The sequence below is a fragment of the Urocitellus parryii genome, chromosome 5, assembly GCF_045843805.1.
Source record: "Urocitellus parryii isolate mUroPar1 chromosome 5, mUroPar1.hap1, whole genome shotgun sequence".
Lineage (NCBI taxonomy): Eukaryota > Metazoa > Chordata > Mammalia > Rodentia > Sciuridae > Urocitellus > Urocitellus parryii.
Window position 1 is genome coordinate 178,188,690 of NC_135535.1, and position 18,228 is coordinate 178,206,917.

General features: G+C 35.0%; 1 protein-coding gene across 1 annotated transcript in view; it reads right to left on the reverse strand.

The window, feature by feature from the left end:
• Positions 1–15,123, reverse strand: part of Noc3l (NOC3 like DNA replication regulator) — a 28,730-nt gene extending 13,607 nt beyond the window's left edge. Inside the window, exons 1-11 of the mRNA XM_026397343.2 lie at positions 14,986–15,123; positions 13,758–13,965; positions 11,380–11,512; positions 9,750–9,907; positions 8,954–9,010; positions 7,745–7,875; positions 5,734–5,895; positions 5,442–5,535; positions 4,006–4,181; positions 3,496–3,624; positions 28–159 (exon numbers count right to left, since the gene is read on the reverse strand). Of these exons, the coding sequence (XP_026253128.2) occupies positions 28–159; positions 3,496–3,624; positions 4,006–4,181; positions 5,442–5,535; positions 5,734–5,895; positions 7,745–7,875; positions 8,954–9,010; positions 9,750–9,907; positions 11,380–11,512; positions 13,758–13,965; positions 14,986–14,994 (1,389 nt within the window). The 5' untranslated portion in view covers positions 14,995–15,123. The remainder of the gene's footprint in view (positions 1–27; positions 160–3,495; positions 3,625–4,005; positions 4,182–5,441; positions 5,536–5,733; positions 5,896–7,744; positions 7,876–8,953; positions 9,011–9,749; positions 9,908–11,379; positions 11,513–13,757; positions 13,966–14,985) is intronic.
• Positions 15,124–18,228: the final 3,105 nt, after the last annotated feature.

An 18,228-nucleotide genomic window follows, 5' to 3' on the forward strand; every position in this document is an offset into this window, starting at 1 on the left:
TAAAACAAAAATGGAAATAAACCAAACCTTTCTCTGCATTCTTGATAGAGTTTTTCTCTTTTCCTTGAAAGTCATGAACTTTTTGGGTTTATTGATGTCTTCTGTATCTTTTTTTACTTCTACTTCCTTGATTCTTAGGCACAAAAATGTTTTTAACATCTAATATTGGAAAAAAAATACAAATACATAACTTAATATCTATACCCTCAAAAATTTATATAGAAAAAAAATAGCATTTAACAATGTTATTTCCTCCTATCATTCAAAACCATTTTCAAGCATCTTTTATCACATTTTACACATAGTTCTACTATCTTTTGCTAATCATATTCACTTATTTGTGAACAACAATATTTGACTAAATACATAAAACTTTACTGTAATGACAATGACATAGACTACTTACATTGGTAGATAGGATTATAAAGAGTAAGCAAGATAGAAAAAGGTTTGGACAATATGGAAGGAGGAAATATAAATTAAGATATTTTGAACCTGGCTTTAATTTACCAAGCTTGCTTCAGTTTTGCAATTAATGGAGTTAGTCTTCATGTGCTTCTCACAATAAATAAAAAAATAATAATAACAGCATGAAGACTATTGTTATTATTCAAAGAAAACTAATTTTTCTTTAAACCAATGGTTTCCCAATTTTATCAAGGATCAGAAATACCCAGAAAACATGTTAAAACACAAATAGCTGGATCCCATCCCCAGAATTTCTATTTCAGCAGGTATGGAGTCAAGCCCTAGTTATGTTTCTAATTTCCAACTGATGTTGGTCCATAGACCAAAATGAGAACTTTTATTTTAAGCCACTCAAAATTCCAGAAACCAACTTTAAAATTGATGTTTTATGTGCTACAGCAACCATTCTCATATTTAAACACAACAAACAAAAAGGTTTCAAATACTACATTTTGTTTCTCTGGAAGAAACTACCCTACTGACTTCCTTCAGTCACAGTAGCATTCCTGGAATAAACATTTGAAAACTACAGGTTTGTATTATTTTGATGTTCCAATATGCACATGTAGAAGAAAGCTGAGTATTTCAGATAGTGGGGCTAAAAGCTCAGAATGAAAACCAGCAATTACTAAAGGCATAAAGTGGAAACCTGGGCCATTCTAGGTATTAGAAAAATCAATTTCTAATATTTTGTAGGTATTCTAGGTGCTCATAAAATATCATTCACCAATCAAAAGTAACTTCAAATTAAAGGTTGTGGTTTTTATGGGGCTAGAAATTTAGATCTGTGATAAAATGCTTACCTAACATGCAAAAGACCCTAGCTTTAATGACCAGCACCAGCACCACCACCACAACGAAAAGGATGTAGTTTTTATTCTAGTAACACTGAAATGCATCGTTTCTCTATAGCTGAGTTTCATGTACAAGCCTTATTAACTGATCACTTTTTAATTCTGAGTAAAGATTCTAAAGATTTTCTTTTACTTAAACCTTATAGTTATCATTTTGGTGGTTCAGCAGAAATCTAGTTTTAAGGAAACAAAGGGAATTTGATAGCAAAGGACAACTATAAAATAGGGAACTTGAACACATGAGTAAAAAATATCTACTTAACCATCAAACTTTATAATTAAAAAGAAATTTAATAAAAGTATCTAAGACCCAAATGAAGAAAACTATAAAACTTCACTTAACAACATAAAAGCCTGGCACAATGAAGCACACCTGTTATCCCAGCTATTTGGGATGATGTAGGAGGATCACAAGTTCAAGGCCAGCATAGGCAAATTAGTTAGACCATATCTCAAAATAAAAAGACTGGCTTTCCTTCTGTAGTACATGGAATTGAACCCAGTGCCTCCCACATGCTAGGCAAGCACTCTACCACTGCGCTATAACCACAGTCCCCACAAATAAAGTTTTTTTGTGTAGGAATTTAGTATCTAATAAATCATCTGCATTTTAAATCAGCAGAAAAAGGAAAATAGTGTTGGAATAACTGGCCAACCAATGTTAAACAGACACAAAAACAGGTCAAATAGCTTAAATATTTAAACACAAAAAATAAAAAAGTTAAAAACCTGGAAGGAAAGAATCTATAAATCTTTTTTTTTTTTTGGTGGTGGTGGAGGGTAGGTACTGGAGATTGAATCCAGACCTTTTTATAAGTCAGGGTGTCTCACTAAGTTGCTTAGGGCCCCAGTAAGTTGTTGAGGATGGTTTTAAATTTGTGATCTTCCTGCCTCATCCTCTTCAGTCACTGGGATTAAAGGTGTGTACCACCATGCCCAGCAAGAATCTATAAATCTTGAGACTGAGCTGGTTCTATGCATGACAAAACATAGCCTCATATGTAAAGCACAAAAGCAAACTAAAAGGCTGCTTAACCAAGAAAACTTTGTAACTTATGTAACAAATATTTAATATCTTCACTATGTACCATAGGCTACACACACACTCAATTGTGTTTCTTTTGTTATCCTCAGGTCCTAGACTAGTGCCTGGCATATGACAGGTATTTATTGAAATGAATAACTGTTAAAAGAATTACCACAAGTCATTAAGAAAGATAAATACTAGAAGAGAAAAGCTGCCAAATACAAACATGCAAAAAATTCAAATGAGTAATAAATGTACAAATGAAAGAAAAGCCTTAGTAATAAATATGTACAAATAAATATACATGCAATATATACAACTTTTCACCTACTCTACTAACAAAGATTAAACAGTAACATTTAGGGGCTGAGGTTGTGGTTCAGTGACAGAGTGCTTGCCTAGCATGTGTGAAGCACTGGGTTTGATTCTCAGCACTGCATATAAATACATAAAATAAAGGTCCATTGACAACTAAAAAAATATTTTAAAAAAATAGTAACATTCAGTACTGGGCAGACAGTTAGGACCTAAGTGATAAAATGTTCTGGAAGACAATATGACAATCTGGCATTCTCTCAAGTTTTTTAAATGTGAGGAATGATGGATCCAGTATCTACACTTCAGAAATTCCATTCACAGAATTCTCATGATATGAAAAATAAAAATTATATGGTCAAAATGTTTTCTTCAACACTGGCTTTAACAGCAAAAATACAGAAACACAACTCAGTTGTCTAAAAAAAAAAATAAGTAGGGGACTCACTATTCATATGATGGAATAGTATGGCTATCATTACCAAAAACATGAGAGCCTTACACATAAATTCACAATATATAAAGTGAAAACAGCTCTAAAATCTGTTCATAGTATAAGCTCACTTTTTATTTTAAAATATAAGCAAGCATATATCTGCAAAGAAAACTATCTAGAAGAACATACATACCAAATGTCAATAGTGCTTACATTATTTTAAGTACTTTTAATGCTTTATAGATGTATATAAATAAATTCCTTAGGCTAGTGGTTTAGCACAATGGTAGATCCCCAGCACCACTAATAGATAAATAAATAAATATTCCTCATAACAATTAAAATAAACTGTATAATTTAAAAACAAAATGCAAAGGAAGAAAAGAAAGGCTTACCTCTGGCCTAACTTCATAATTTCTGCCTTTCACAAAACCAGAAATCACTTTAACTACACCAAGAGAAGCTTGGCCTAATTTATCTTGTTTAAAGAGCTTCTTTACTGCCTCACAACACATTTCAGATATCTGAAAAATAAAATGTTACACTAAACCAGTGTTTTCAACCTGGGCACTACTGGTATTTTCTTTGTTGTGACACGACTATGCTGCACATTGGAGTTATAAAACCTCCCTAAGCTTTACCAGTAGTAATACTCCCCCACCACCACAGTCCTGAGAATATCTCTAGACACTGCCTAGTGTTCCCTAGAGGGCAAAACTGCCTCCTGTTGGGAATCACTCCACTGAACTTGGTTCTAATAATTTTCTTAAAGAGATAGTACTTAAAAAATTGATACTAGTTTAACAATAAATAATTGCTCCAAAACAATTTTGTGGGGAAAATAAATCTCACAGACAATAATGTTCTGTTTAGAATAATAGCAAAAATCATTTAAAGCAACTCACTGATTTTGATGTGTCATTCATGAGAGGAACAATCAATACAATGATGTTATTGTGAAAATTAAAATGAGGTAGTGTCACCAACAGCTCACATAAGCTCTTCACAGCCACTTCAGCCAGTCCTTTGTATGCCTTTAAGGAAACTACATTACTTTTCTTTAGCTTCCTTTGTTTCCAATCTAATTAAAAGATAAATATAGTTATTTACTTATTCATTGGTCAAAACTTAAACTAACTGGCTTTCTTTTACAATAAATAAATATATATGACCATAGTTTAAAAAACTAAAAAGACTTCATGGTGCTTCATTCTGCTTAGAAAATGTCTATACCTGCATGTTGTCAATTCAGACAATACTAATATGTTGCAACTGAGCCTTTGAAATGCTCAGATATGCTGTAAATATAAAATATACTTGATTCTGAACTTAGGATAAAAAAGATGAGAATGTAAAACATCTCATTAATTTTTAAAATCATTCATATATCAAAACAATAATTTAGATACATATATAATTTACTACTAAAATTAGTTTCATTGCCTCTTATTTATTTATTCAGTGTGGTTAACTTTTTTTTTTAAATGACATGTAGTTCATGTTATATTTCTATTGTACAGTGCTGGTCAACATAAAGTTAAGTTAGTTCCAGTTGGGACACCAAAGCATAATGCAAAATCCATGCTAGCCACAACCACTCCACTATCCTCCACCACCTTCATGCCCTCATCAAACCAACAGGATTCAGCAATCCTGCTCCAACTGATAGTAGCTGGGTGATCTTTAGGCTTAAAACTAAGTAAAGGAACACTAAATCAAATAAAGGCAACTGATTTAGGCAAGTAAATCTCCTCTCTACTCAAAACCCAATTTTTCCTATGCCCTTCCTTTCCTGAAGAGAAAAAGAAGGGTTGATAGAATAGTTTAAAATCCTCAACAACTGATTTATAAGTTCACTTATAAGGCATCCACATCCATTTCAAGATATCTTTCTTCTCTGATGATTGTTTCCAAATAAAAACCAACAGTAGAATAAATCCCAACTGTTTAAATTTCAACAAACGTAAGCAACTATTTCTAAAGGACCATAGCAATAATACTAACTCTAGTAGTCAATAAAATATAGCACTTAGACTGATAGACATTGTTCTAAGCATTATAAATTTATAAATTCTATTACTTCTCACAGTAATTCTTTAAGGCAACTTCTATTATTATTTCCACTTCATAGATAGGAAAATTGAAGCAAAGAAAGATTAAAAACTTACTCAAAACATAGATACTAAGTGGTAAAGTCAGGCTGAACCCAAGGAGTCTGACCCTAGACACTGCTCTTCAACATACACTATACACCTGCCTCTCACTACACAACAGAGAACAAAGAGTTCACCTTCATAATCAAGGTTATACATTTTATATACTTTTAGGATATTTACTATACCTTTAACCATTTGCTCCAGATTTTCCAAATAAAATTTATATTGGCTAACCAGGCCCTCTTCAAATTCTCGTAACTTTTGGGTTTCTTTGCGGATCTGAAAAGACCAAAAGGATCAATTATTTTTTAAAATCAGAATACTAAAATTCAAAAATTAGCACATAAAATGATTGTCTTGCATATGCCCAGTGCTGGGGGTGGGAGGATATAAATAAATAAGATAATTCCTATTTCTCCCATCTCTAACTCTCCAAATTTTCAGCTTATTTTATACAGTAATTATATCTAGCTTTACCTTGGTAGATTTTTCTGCTTCTGTTAAGGGCCGAATTTTATATGAAGGAGTAATGTCCTTAAATAGCTCCATCAGAGAAACTACCACCAGCTTCCGAACAGTAACAGCCACATCAGGATCCTGTTCCATGAGCATGGAACGTAATTCTTTCAGTTTTTTAATCTGTTAAAGAAATAACTCATGAGGCTAGAGATTTCACAGCAAAACAATTCTGAACAAAAAAGAAAACAGACTTATGCCTCACGCAATAAATGGAATTCACCTGTTGACTCTCAAACCAAGTCATATCAAACTTCAGACACTGTTTACCTTACCAAAATGAGATACATCACTAAAGATACAAGGTAATGACATTTTTGTCATAAAAGCAGTTAGAAAAATGAAGAGATTACAAAAAATAGCTGCAATTTATTAATTTACCTATTTTAGAAATTCTTTTGAGTTTTCTTGAAACCTGTATCCTATTTTCCTGAAAACTTTTTGGAGCACTAAAATGTTACATATGCCAATCAAATATATATTAATCACATATAATAATCAAGAATTAAACAGGGGGCTGGGGTTGTGGCTCAGTGGTAGAACACTTGCCTGACATGTGTGAGACTCTGTGTTCAATTCTAAACATCACATATATATAAATAAATAAATAAATAAATAAATAAGGGTCCATGAACAACTGAAAAACTAAATGTATCTAGCTAACCACATAATATCAATAAGATGCATACAAATATAATTTATATGATGTAATAAACAAAAACTTGATTTCAATTAATATGTTTGTTTTAATGAACTACTTTCGCCTATAGAAGTGATATCTTGAAAGTTAACAATGTTTACTACAGTAGGGAGTAGGAAATATAACACTTATTCACTATCTTTCAATTGTGTAAAATGAGCATACAGTTCCACGGTTAAAGACCTGGATTCTAATCTGGTAGCTGTAAAAACCTAGGAAAAAAAAAATCATCTGAGTTTTTTAAGGTTCAACTCTTCAGTTGTAAAATCAGATCAGGGCTGTGGCTGTGGCTCAGTGGTAGAGCACTTGCCTGGCATGTGTGAGGCACTGGGTTTGATTCTCAGCACCACATATAAATGAATAAAATAAAGGTGCATCAACAACAAAAAATATAAAAAAAGAAAACAAATCTTGTCCTATGGTTTTGTAATGACTAAACCAGGTAATATAGGTGAGAAATATTCTAACTCCCCCTTCCTGATTCTCCTCCAGATGTTTCCCTCTCTTTATTAGAAAAAAATAAGTACTGCTCCAAAGCATACTCAAATTAATTTTTACCCATAATGGTAAATAATCTATTAGTAAGATGCTGGAGATTCCAATATAGTAATAATAATATCATTTTATATGACATCATATATATTTTCTTAATACTCAACAAAGTTTTGAAGTAGATACTATCTTAGTTTTAGAGATGAAGAAAGTGAGTCATGAATAAAATAACTTACCCAAAATCTCACAAATATTACTTAGCAGGGCCAACACTAAACCTCAGGTTTCTTAGGTTCACATGTTATAACTATCATTATTTTACCACTATCCATAACACTCAGTGAAAACTCATTACAACTGTGACTGTATTTCACTAAACATTTCCCACTTATAAATATTCATGAACTAATTTACTATTTTCTCTGTAGCATGTTCTTATTAAAACCCTATAGGTCAGACAAGCAAATTTCCAAGTAGGTTCCTCCTCCCTAATACAATTAATTGTGTAACTTTCACAGTTACCACAACAAGTCCAATATCTTCATTTGGAGATGAGGAAAATAATAAGAGTTTAAGTGACTTTTCTAAGATTACAAAGGAAATTAAGTTCAGAAGTAGGATCAAGCAAAGATTTTGCCTACTTTCTTTCTAATCCATGTACTATGTATAGATATTTATTTTCCTTTTTGTGCATATTTGTAGGCAACAAGAAAATCTTAATATACCACATATTTGTGCCATATCTACTCTGAAGAGCCTAAAGAAATTAATACTACCTACATTGCTTTCTGGATCTGACAGTATGGCAGACGCCAAAGTCGCAATATGTAATTTCTTCTCCTGTAGTTTCTTCTTTCTCTCAATCAAATGTTCTTCTCTGGTCATCTCTGGAATAGGATCTTCAATGATCTCTGAAACAGATTTGATTTTCCCTCTTAATTATGCCTTTATTTATTATCCAAGAAACTCAATAAAATAATTTCTTATACTAATAATGATGATAACCAAGGATTTTGTACTTATTATTATATATCATCCTCTCGGTAATTATGTTGACAGGTAGTATTATTAGACTCTGTTTTTACATAAGAAAATTCAGGCATAGGGACAAAAAGTAAGTTAGCTAATTCCATAAACCTGACAGAAATGGGATTCAAACCCTGGCAATTTGATTCTACAACTCATATTCTTATCCACTATGCTAATAACTCCATAATAATTTATATTAACTAAAGAAAGGAGGCAATCTGATTTAGTCTTTTTTAAGTACAGAATATTATCCTTTGTTTCCAACTCTATGTAGTACTTTGAATTACACAAAACATGACCAATTTAACAAATTCAAAGAACTAGATGTAATAAACTTAAACAAACATAATCTGTGATAAGCTTAAGATTGACAAGTTAACAAGTTAATGTATAATCGCATTTACACTATTAATAAGATATAAGTCAAAAGTAAAATTTAACCAACTTGCTGTCACAAATTTTAAATGAGTACAGTTTCTAACAATAAAATCTGTACTTTCAGTTTTTAACTCTGATTAGTTAAAACTGTTATAGCTATATAGTTCAATAATCTAAAACAGACATATACAAAGTATAATTGTTCTGAGAACCAACAAAAATGACTTCATATCCCAGAATCATTTTTGCAATTTAAAGCTAAAATATTAAAAAATATTTGTAATTTCTTCTGTTACAATTAAAATAGAGAACAGTAATAATTAACAAAACTCCTTATGTGCACCTTGACTCTACAAATACGTAATTGTGTAAATTTTTCCATAATAAAAAAACAACAAAATGTCAAATTCTACAAGGTGAGATTTTGCAAATGTGGAAAAAAAGGTTCAAAATGATCTTTAAATGAGCAATACTTCAAAATGTATATTCTAGATTTTACTTAAAATTAACTCATATTTTTATTATGTAAAAAATGTAATGACTAATTAATAATTTAGTAATTGTAAAGATGCATTCCATTACCTTCCTCAAGTTCCATCTCTTCTTCTTGATCCTCTTCATCTTTGTTACTATCAGTATCTATGTGAAAAATATACATACTAAAATTGTGATAATATATGTAAAGAAAAGCAAGGAAATAATTACCATAAAACTCAGGACAGTAATTACTTTTATACGGAGGGAGCAATTAGTGATTGAGGGGAGCACAAAAAAAAATGTTTCTGGATTCTGGTAGTGTCTATTTCTTTCCTGAAAGGTAGTTTTATGGCTATGTGCTTTGTGATAAATCATGAAACTTCACATCTTTGATTTCTGTCTTATGTTTTATTCCACACACACACACACAAAAGATATATTAAAAAAAGAAAAAGGCTAATCAAAGATAGTTAATATGTTCACATTTTTTAAACAAAATTTGGCAAAACAAACTCTTTGAAAAGAAAATTACCCAAACCTTGTAGCTTCAGGTGTACTCACAATACAAGAGATACCTGAGATAGCCACCTGTATTTCTGGCCAAATCATCAAGGCTACTATATGACTAACTAAAGCTACTCTTATTTTGTAGATGAGTAAAAGCCAAAATAAAATTAAATTGTAAATGGAAAAAATGTCATGGTATTTGTGAGGAGTTAAAAAGTTTAAAACACCACGGGGCTGGGGTTGTGACTCAGCGGTACAGCACTCACCTAGCATGTGCGAGGTGCTGGGTTCGATCCTCAGCACCACATAAAAATTAATAAATAAAGGTGGTGTGTCCAACTAAAATACTAAAAAAAAAAAAAAAAAGTTTAAAACACAAGCTGTTTAGACTCACCTGGCTTCTCCCTTGTCTGTGGGATTATACCACTTTTATCTTTGATAGGAAGCAAGTGAATCAGTTCCTTCTCAGGTGCAGTTTGCAGAGTTCTTGGTATTTTTTCATATTTGTCTATGATATGCTCATGCTTTCGTTTCTTGACGTGAACTGGTTCACTATAGGAAAAAACATCATTTTGTTTTAATGCATTTTAAAATGTACCTAGACCTATCATTTTCAAAGTACTATGGACTCTTTTATTTTTAATTATAGATGGACACAATATCTTTTATCTTATTTGTTTTTTGTGGTGCTGAGGATCAAACCCAAGAGGTAAGCATTCTACCACTGAGCCCCAGCCCCAGCCCATCAAAGTATTATTGACTCTTGACAATACAGTGGTTAGGAATACCAGCCTCCTCCCAACTAGTTTAAAAAAAAAAAAAATCCCAATTTTTATTTATTTATTTTTAGTGCTAGGGATTGAACCCAGGGTCTCTTGCATGCTAGGCAAGCACTCTACCACTGAGCTATATCCCCCAGTCCCAAACTCCCAGTGTAACTTTTGACTGGCAAAAAAATTAACTACTAATAGCTTGCTGATAAAAGAAAGTTGATAACACACATTAGAATAATAGAAAGTGGCTACAAAATTACCACAGTAATACAGTATGTACTTCAGTTAATTTTATGCATTTATGATTTAATGCTGAGTCAACTAAAAATAATGCCATGAATGGGCTCCAAGTGTTTGTGGAAATTTTGGTAAACTTTTTATAATGTTTGTGTATATTTTACAACGTAAATGATAAAACAAGACTATTATCTCAATATTTTATGCATTCATGTCTTTTTAATTTTTTCAATATTTCTAGGCTCATGGTTCCTCTGCATCACAAATCTCAAAAAGAAAATACATATGTAAGTGGACCCATGCACTTCACAGCCATGTTGTCCAATGGTCAGGTATACAAAAAAAATAAGCAAGTCTATTCATATGCAACTATCAATAGAAGTACAGGTGCTGGCACTAAGACCAATGCCTGGCACACAGCAAGCACTCAAACATCAAAGGAATAAATAGACAGTATGAAGTATCTACCACGGAGACTCAAACTACACTAAATTTAGTTTTCCCTTTAGATGCAAAATAAAGGTGAAAGAAGAACATTCCACAGAGCCAAGAATGACATTATGCTCTATTTTTTTTTCCCCAAACCTTTCAGAGCATTACCCAGACTTTGGAATTGAAAGATCAGTATCAATCCAGATCCGCTCTCTGTGATTATGGGGAAGCAGCAGTTTTCCCTCTGGAAATGGGCATAACACCTACCTAACAATATAATAAGGATTAATGAGATGATGGCCACAAACTCAAGACTATTCTGTCAGTGCCTCAGGGAAAAAATAGCATTCTTCCTCCATTCACTACACTTCACAATTCAGACTCAAAAGAAAGAGATGTACATTAAATAAAACCAGTTTGTAGTTCATATACACTTCTTTATTTAGGAAATAAAACTGAAACCAGAGTTGTCTCTTTGTAAAGATTCTGCTCAGGTATGAATATCTTTGAAGTAACCACCTATGTAACATTAAGAACCAAGTTTGTAACATGTGAATGACTATAACTCAAATGAAATACTACCTAGAAGAAAGATCTCTTGTTAGAAAAGATGCTCTTTGTCCTAAATCCTTCATTAACTGTAAGTCATCTTCATCCATCATATCTAAAGGAAGTGCTTCCTCTTCTTCCTCCTCTTCTTTCTCAATCCTTTTAACTATACAAAAAATAAAAAACAATTATTAGAGATGTAAACTCTACACTCTGGGGTTCACAACAAGAAAAGCTTATTTTTTTTCTAAACTTTGGCCCAGTGTTTCTAACGGGAGCACCATCAACATCTTGAACATGACAATTCTTTATTGTACTGGCGTGCCCTGAGCTAGGAAAAATGCTAGCATCTCTGACTCTTCAATCTCAATGTCAACAGCATTCCCAGGTCATAGTAACCACCAAAAAATAAATGTCTCTCAGGGCAGTTAAGAACCAATGTCAGGGCTGAGGTCGTGGCTCAGTGGTAGAGCACTTGCCTAGCATGTGTGAGGCACTGGGTTCAATTTTCAGCACCACATAAAATAAATAAATAAATAAAATAAGGATGTGTTCAATTACAACTAAAAATATTAAAAAAAAAAAAAAAGAACCAATGTCACTCTCTTAGCTCCTTCTCATCTCCCATGACTTTCACTTCCATTCCACTTCAGCTAATCTCTCCAAGTGCCATGTCCCAAATCCTGGTGCTCACCCCACTTTGAATACAAACTTTCAGGGTTCCAGCTCTCAGATACTCCCAATGCACTTCTTCATTAACTAAATGTAGACCTTCAATTCTTGAAATACTCCACTTTCTACCCATGTGTTCTGTCTTCAGTCCCTTACCTAGATTACATGGTATCACTTCAACTACTCTCATGCCAATATTCTCAATCCCTAAGATACTCACATCTCACAAAACCCAAACTATATATCATTCTAACTTCTCTGTCCTATGCTCTCTTTTTCCATCTTTCTTTTTTTTATGAGAGAGAAAGAAAGAGAGGGGGGGGGAGCACACCACTAAATACCAGAGATCACTATAAGAGCTAGTGTTTCAAATATAAGCAAGATAATCTTAATGCTTAAGAGAACTTAAAATTCTTCCTGATAGCAATAAGACTGGTAAATATTTTGATATAAATATAAACCCTGCACAGAGTGGCACTATAATCTACTGTAATGAAAATTCCATTTCTCAAACATAGTAGCAATGGGTGCATTTTCTTGGTCAGCTTTCTCTCTTCTGTAGAGGATTTTTCTATTTACCATCACACTTCTAACCCCATCATCTATCTCACTTTGTAATCATCAGAGGACCCAATTTCCTACTTTAATGAGAAATGAGAAGATATAAGCTAAAAATTCCTCCAATTTCCCACAACAGCCTTTGCTTTCATCGTTTCCTTGTACTCTCAGATCTCTCTGACAGACTTTGCTTAGATGTTGAACTATAATAATGAAGACATTGCTGTTATTTATTAAAACTATTAGGACATTATGCTTTTTAAAGTGTAAAACTTAGAGGAAATCTTTAAAAGTACCTAAACCTAACTCACCCAATTCACTGTTTACAGATAAAGCATTTGGAGATTAAGTGACCAAGTCCACATAGCTTGTAAGTAACAAAATCAAGATAAAAGCCCAAGTTTCTTGACTTCCAGTCAAATGGCCTTGTACATAACACACTAATGTGTTGCCAAGGGATCAAACTACATCAGGATTAAGAGAATGAGATGGATGTGGGGAGAATAGTTTAGGATATTTTTTGAATACCCTAAAAGTACCAGTGAAGTTGCAGAAACCGCCTGACTCAAAATTACTGTATTCTTTTCCTGTTTTGAGTAATGAAGTTCTTGAAAATAACCCAGATAATTAGAGCTCAAATTCAATCCAAGTTTACAAGTGAAAAAATGCCAGAAGTTTAGAAAAGGAAATGTATCTTGGCAACACTTTGAAAAATGCAGAGTGAACTGAGGACATAGCTCAGAAATAGAGCACTTGACTAGAATGTACAAGGCCCTGGTTCAAACCCAGCAACACACACACACACACACACACACACACACACATAGAATGTGCCAATGAAAAACAATCTTTTCACCTTAGCCAACTTCGGGGAATGGGAAAGTGGTAGCATTGACACACTGCCCAACATTTATTTATATAGCTACTCTGAGCCTGTTTTCCCAAGTACTGTATATTCAGATCTGCTTTTGAGACAAACTGCAAGCAAAGAGTAGCTGTTTCTCACAATGAAGACTGCATTGAAATGTGACTGTGATCATATATACAGAACTATATTATCCTTACCTACACTTTGGAAGATCTGAGTACAAGAGTAGCTACTAGAAAGTAAAGTTCGCTCCATGAAGAATATTTCAGAATAATCAATGAAAACTAGGGCTCATAAATGCTTTCACAATTACCTGGTCGTCTTCTCTTTGGGTCCTCCAGTGGAATGGGTTTCTTAGACACAGCATCTTTTACAGCTTGCCTTAATTTTCTCTGTTCCTTCCTGTACTTCTTGAGAGTGCTTTGTTGCTTATGTTGCTTGTTTTTTAACTTGTTTTCAAGTTTGACTTTACTAGTTTTTAGCAACTTGCGAAAGCTTGGGACCTGTTTTTTATTTCGTCTCTAGAAAACAATAATAGAAGGAAGACAATACACTGAGAAATTTAAATTATTTTATTTTTATATCAAGTTAAAAAGAATTGATTCTAAATTTCACCAAATCAATCCCATGATTTTAATGTCACACAGCCATACATCTTGCATATAAAGCCTGATAACAAACTATGCCAGTAATCCTACAGAATGACACTTAAGTATTGGTCATTCCAAGTAGGGTTCTCCAGTAACCAGAACTGTGACTACAGTTACTCAAAGAGTCTAAGATCCAAAAACGATTAAGAATTGTTGATCTCATGGTAGACAGTTATTCAGGACCTTAGATTTAATACAGTTGTTTAACACAGAGCAATACAATGGCCCGCGTTATTGTTTTAACAATAACAACTGATATTTATATGCTGTTTTATCATTTGCAAACTGCTCTAACAAATTACCTACAACAGCTTAAATAGTGACTGCTGTTAGCTTCACATCACCGATGAAGATTTACCGAGGCTCAAAGAGGTTATGCAACTTGCAAAAGACCCCTCTAAACTGAGGAGGGCAAAACTGTCTTTGCATTCCACCACTCTTGCAGGTGACCCATCCTTCAGAAATCCAAATCCAAGCGTAATTCAATCTCTGAATTAAGGCAAACCACCTGACTTCCTATTTGTTTACCGTTTAAGGGTGAGACGGACTCGTCTGAGTGTAACTCAGACCATACACTCCCCGAAGTCTGGACCATGCTTTTCACCTTTAGCTGAAGGGTTCGACTAACGTGGTTCAGAAGAACCCTTCCAAATCTGACACCTTAAGGATGCCAGATTCAGCGCTTAACTCGTCGGGGATTCCTGAAGCCCTGCACGCGCACAGCGGGAGACGACGAACCCGGGAAGCTGACAGTGCGTGGAGCTCGGAGGCCAATCTAAGCCACCGCCCCCTATTCGGTGGGTTTACCCCCACCGAAAAGGTAAACCAGGCACGGACTGTCAGTTACAGTGGCCCTTAAGTTGCGAGAACTCGGCTCTTAGGAACACTTACCGCCTTCATGCTTAGGCCTGAAAGGAGTCCGGACCCCACAAATTCACCCGAGATAAAGGTAATCCAGCAACACGGAGGAATCACACACGTGCTGGAGCTGAAACACTCCCTGAGCAGGAAGCGACCTCCAACTCCGCCCCATCCCTCGCCGCCGGAAATGGGAGGCGGGATTTCCGTAGGCAGGCTCGAGAGTGCGCCGTCTAGTGGTGACTGGTGGCGGCGCCCGGCGTGCGCGCGCACAAGCCCCCGCGAGCCGGGAGCGGCGCGGAGCCACGGTGGGAGTGCGACTTCTGCAAATTTCTTGGATTGATTCTCTGACTCTCGACCAGTTTCTTTAAAAGTCTTGAAGACTTGGTTTTCTCAATCACTGGTCTGTATTTTGCGCCTCTCTTCGCGTTGTTTTTAATATCCTGTTATAGACCCTGATTTTCGTAATCTTTTCTCCGGAAAAGTCTTGAGAGCAGAGGAAAAAAGCTCTTTCCCTGCGTATATTGCCCGCTTTTCCACGGGGACTCCGGGCGTCTTTGGGGGACAATGAATTTCTCATCAGCTGTCTCAAAGGTCTATGATTCTTGAAGTTTTATTTTAAAATATACTTTGCTTTAATTTTAGCCATTTATCTGATAAAGACCTAATTGGTGAGACCTATCTGCGCTTCGATATTTTACAAATATTACCTTTGGATAAATTTTATATACTTAGTCATTCTGCCAAAGTCATTAATCTTTACTGGAAGTTTTATGCATTGCAAAAATAAGAATAGGTTATTCAAATGCTTGTCTCCCACTATTTTCCCCTGGATAAATTTGAGAATTCTACTCCAGATTGTTTAAAAAAAAAAAAAAAAAAAAAAAAAACAGGCATATGATTTTGGGGGGAGGGGAGTGGGAGCGAGTACCGGGGATTGAACTCAGGGGCCCGTGACCACTGAACTACATCCCCAGCCCCATTTTGTATTTTATTTAGAGACAGGGTCTCACTGAGTTGCTTAGCCCCTCGCCATTGCTGAGGCTGGCTTTGAACTCAAGATCCTCCTGTCTCAGCCTCCCAAGTCACTGAGCACAGCCTTGAAACCCCAACAGTGGCCTCACAGTCCTTACCAGGTGAGAAAATCCAGTAGAGGGTCAAAAAAGTTCTGAGGCTGTGGATGATGTAGGCCTTAGGAAAACTGAAAAGAAACCTGCCCATTTCTGGATCCCACTTCGGACCCAGAATCCCCTTCTATCTAGCATTCTTCTTTCCACCTCCCTCCAACTTCCCACTTGCTCTCTCTTTCCACACCCTGTCTCAGAAACAGCAGAGCCTGTCTCTCTGGAGTATTACTTCATCAAACAAATTAAAAACATCAGCCTGTGTTCTTCCCAAGTGCCTGAATTCCTTCCCAAACTTTCAGCATATCTGCGGCCACTCCCATCTTTTCAGCTTCCTTCTAGCTTCTCCAAGAATGAGGCATCCTCAAACCAGTTCAAAACCAACTCCTCCCAGCTTCTTAAGACTCTTGTATCATTAATTATCCCTTCTCTCCGGTATTCTTTTGTTGTTGTTGTTTTAATATTTTTTTAGTTGTAGATGGACATAATACCTTTCTTTTATTTATTTATTTATTTATTTATTTAGGTGGTGCTGGGGATCAAACCTGGTGCTTCATGCATGCTAGGCAAGGGCCCTACCACTGAGCCACAACCCCAACCCCTCTCTCCTATTCTTTACCTTGTCCTTTTCCTAGTAAATCCTTCCTCTTAGCCTATAAACATATTCAAATCTCACTTTTTTCTAATAAATTTTTAATTGTTGTTTTGTATTCCTCCTTTCCTGTTCATCCTTATTTCTAGAAAAAGGAACCAATACTTCCCTAGTGCCTCAACTTTCTCTTCTCTGTTATAGCCCACATCTGTGCTAACTTTTTGAGGAAATGTGTCATACTCTTGGCCCACTTAAAGTTTATAATCAACCAAAATCTCTGGATCATTCTTAAGCATTTGTTGCCAAACTAAATCTCTCCTGTCTTGAATCTGAGTAGCTTATTGTTTGAAAACAAACTTTAAAATGGGAGTTTATAAGAGTCCTATTATGGGCTGGGGATGTAGCGAGCTCGCCTGGCATGCGTGCGGCCCGGGTTCAATCTTCAGCACCACATACAAAGATGTTGTGTCCGCCGAGAACTAAAAAATAAATATTAAAAAATTCTCTCTCTCTCCTCTCTCACTCTCTCTTTAAAAAAAAGAGTCCTATTATTGTAATCTTAATGGTTTCTCAATTCTGTTCATCTTTGTGTCACCTGCCATTCACTCAAGGCATTGCTAAGCCTAGTTTGTACTTTGCATCCTCTTGGATCCTTCAGAGCTTTTCTAGATACAGATTAGTGGGGATCACTGGGCTATCCTAAACTAGTATTGCAGGTTTTCTATAGATTCTTGTGAGTCATTTTGGGAGGTTATGAACCCATCTGAGGCTGGGGTTGTGGCTCAGTGGTACAGCGCTTACCTAGCATGTGTGAGGCACTGGGTTCATTCAAGTCGCAGCACCACATGTAAATAAAAGATAAAATAAAGATCCATCAATAACTAAAATATGTGTGTGTGTGTGTATAACATATATATATATATATATATATATATATATATACACACACTTTTTTTTTTTTAAGAACCCATCTGGCCCTACTCATAACATTCCATAGAGACTGATCTCATTCGGGTCACCCAAAACCTCCAAATTGTTGTGGGTTTTTTCTAAGTGTGCATGAATTACATCATTCCTCCCTTTTCTTAGCCTCAATGGATCCCTCTGCTGCACTTGATGCTACACATTTCTCCTTTCTCACATTAGAATGTTGACTCCCTTGGCTCTCCTAACAGCTTCTTCCCTGGGCTCTCCTCCTACCTCTGTTTCTTCCTCCTTATGTCTCTTCAATATAGAAGATGCTCAGGGTTCTACACTTGGCCCACTTTTCTGCTTCTCTTCTTGCTCTACTTGCTCTTCTAGCATGATCTCATCCACCTATGGATTGCAAAGAGATTTTATCCAGCACATATCTCTTCTCCAAGCTTCATTTGGTTTTGTAGTCACCTGCCTCTTGGACATTTCCACGTGATAACCATGGAACTTCAAATTACCACATTCAAAATTGAACTGTTTTTTTTATTTGTACTTCCAACCTTCCCTATTTAATTTAGTTATCTACAACTAGAATCCCAATATTCCAGAGATCTTTGGAAACAAGCCATGGCTTTCTTGGCCATT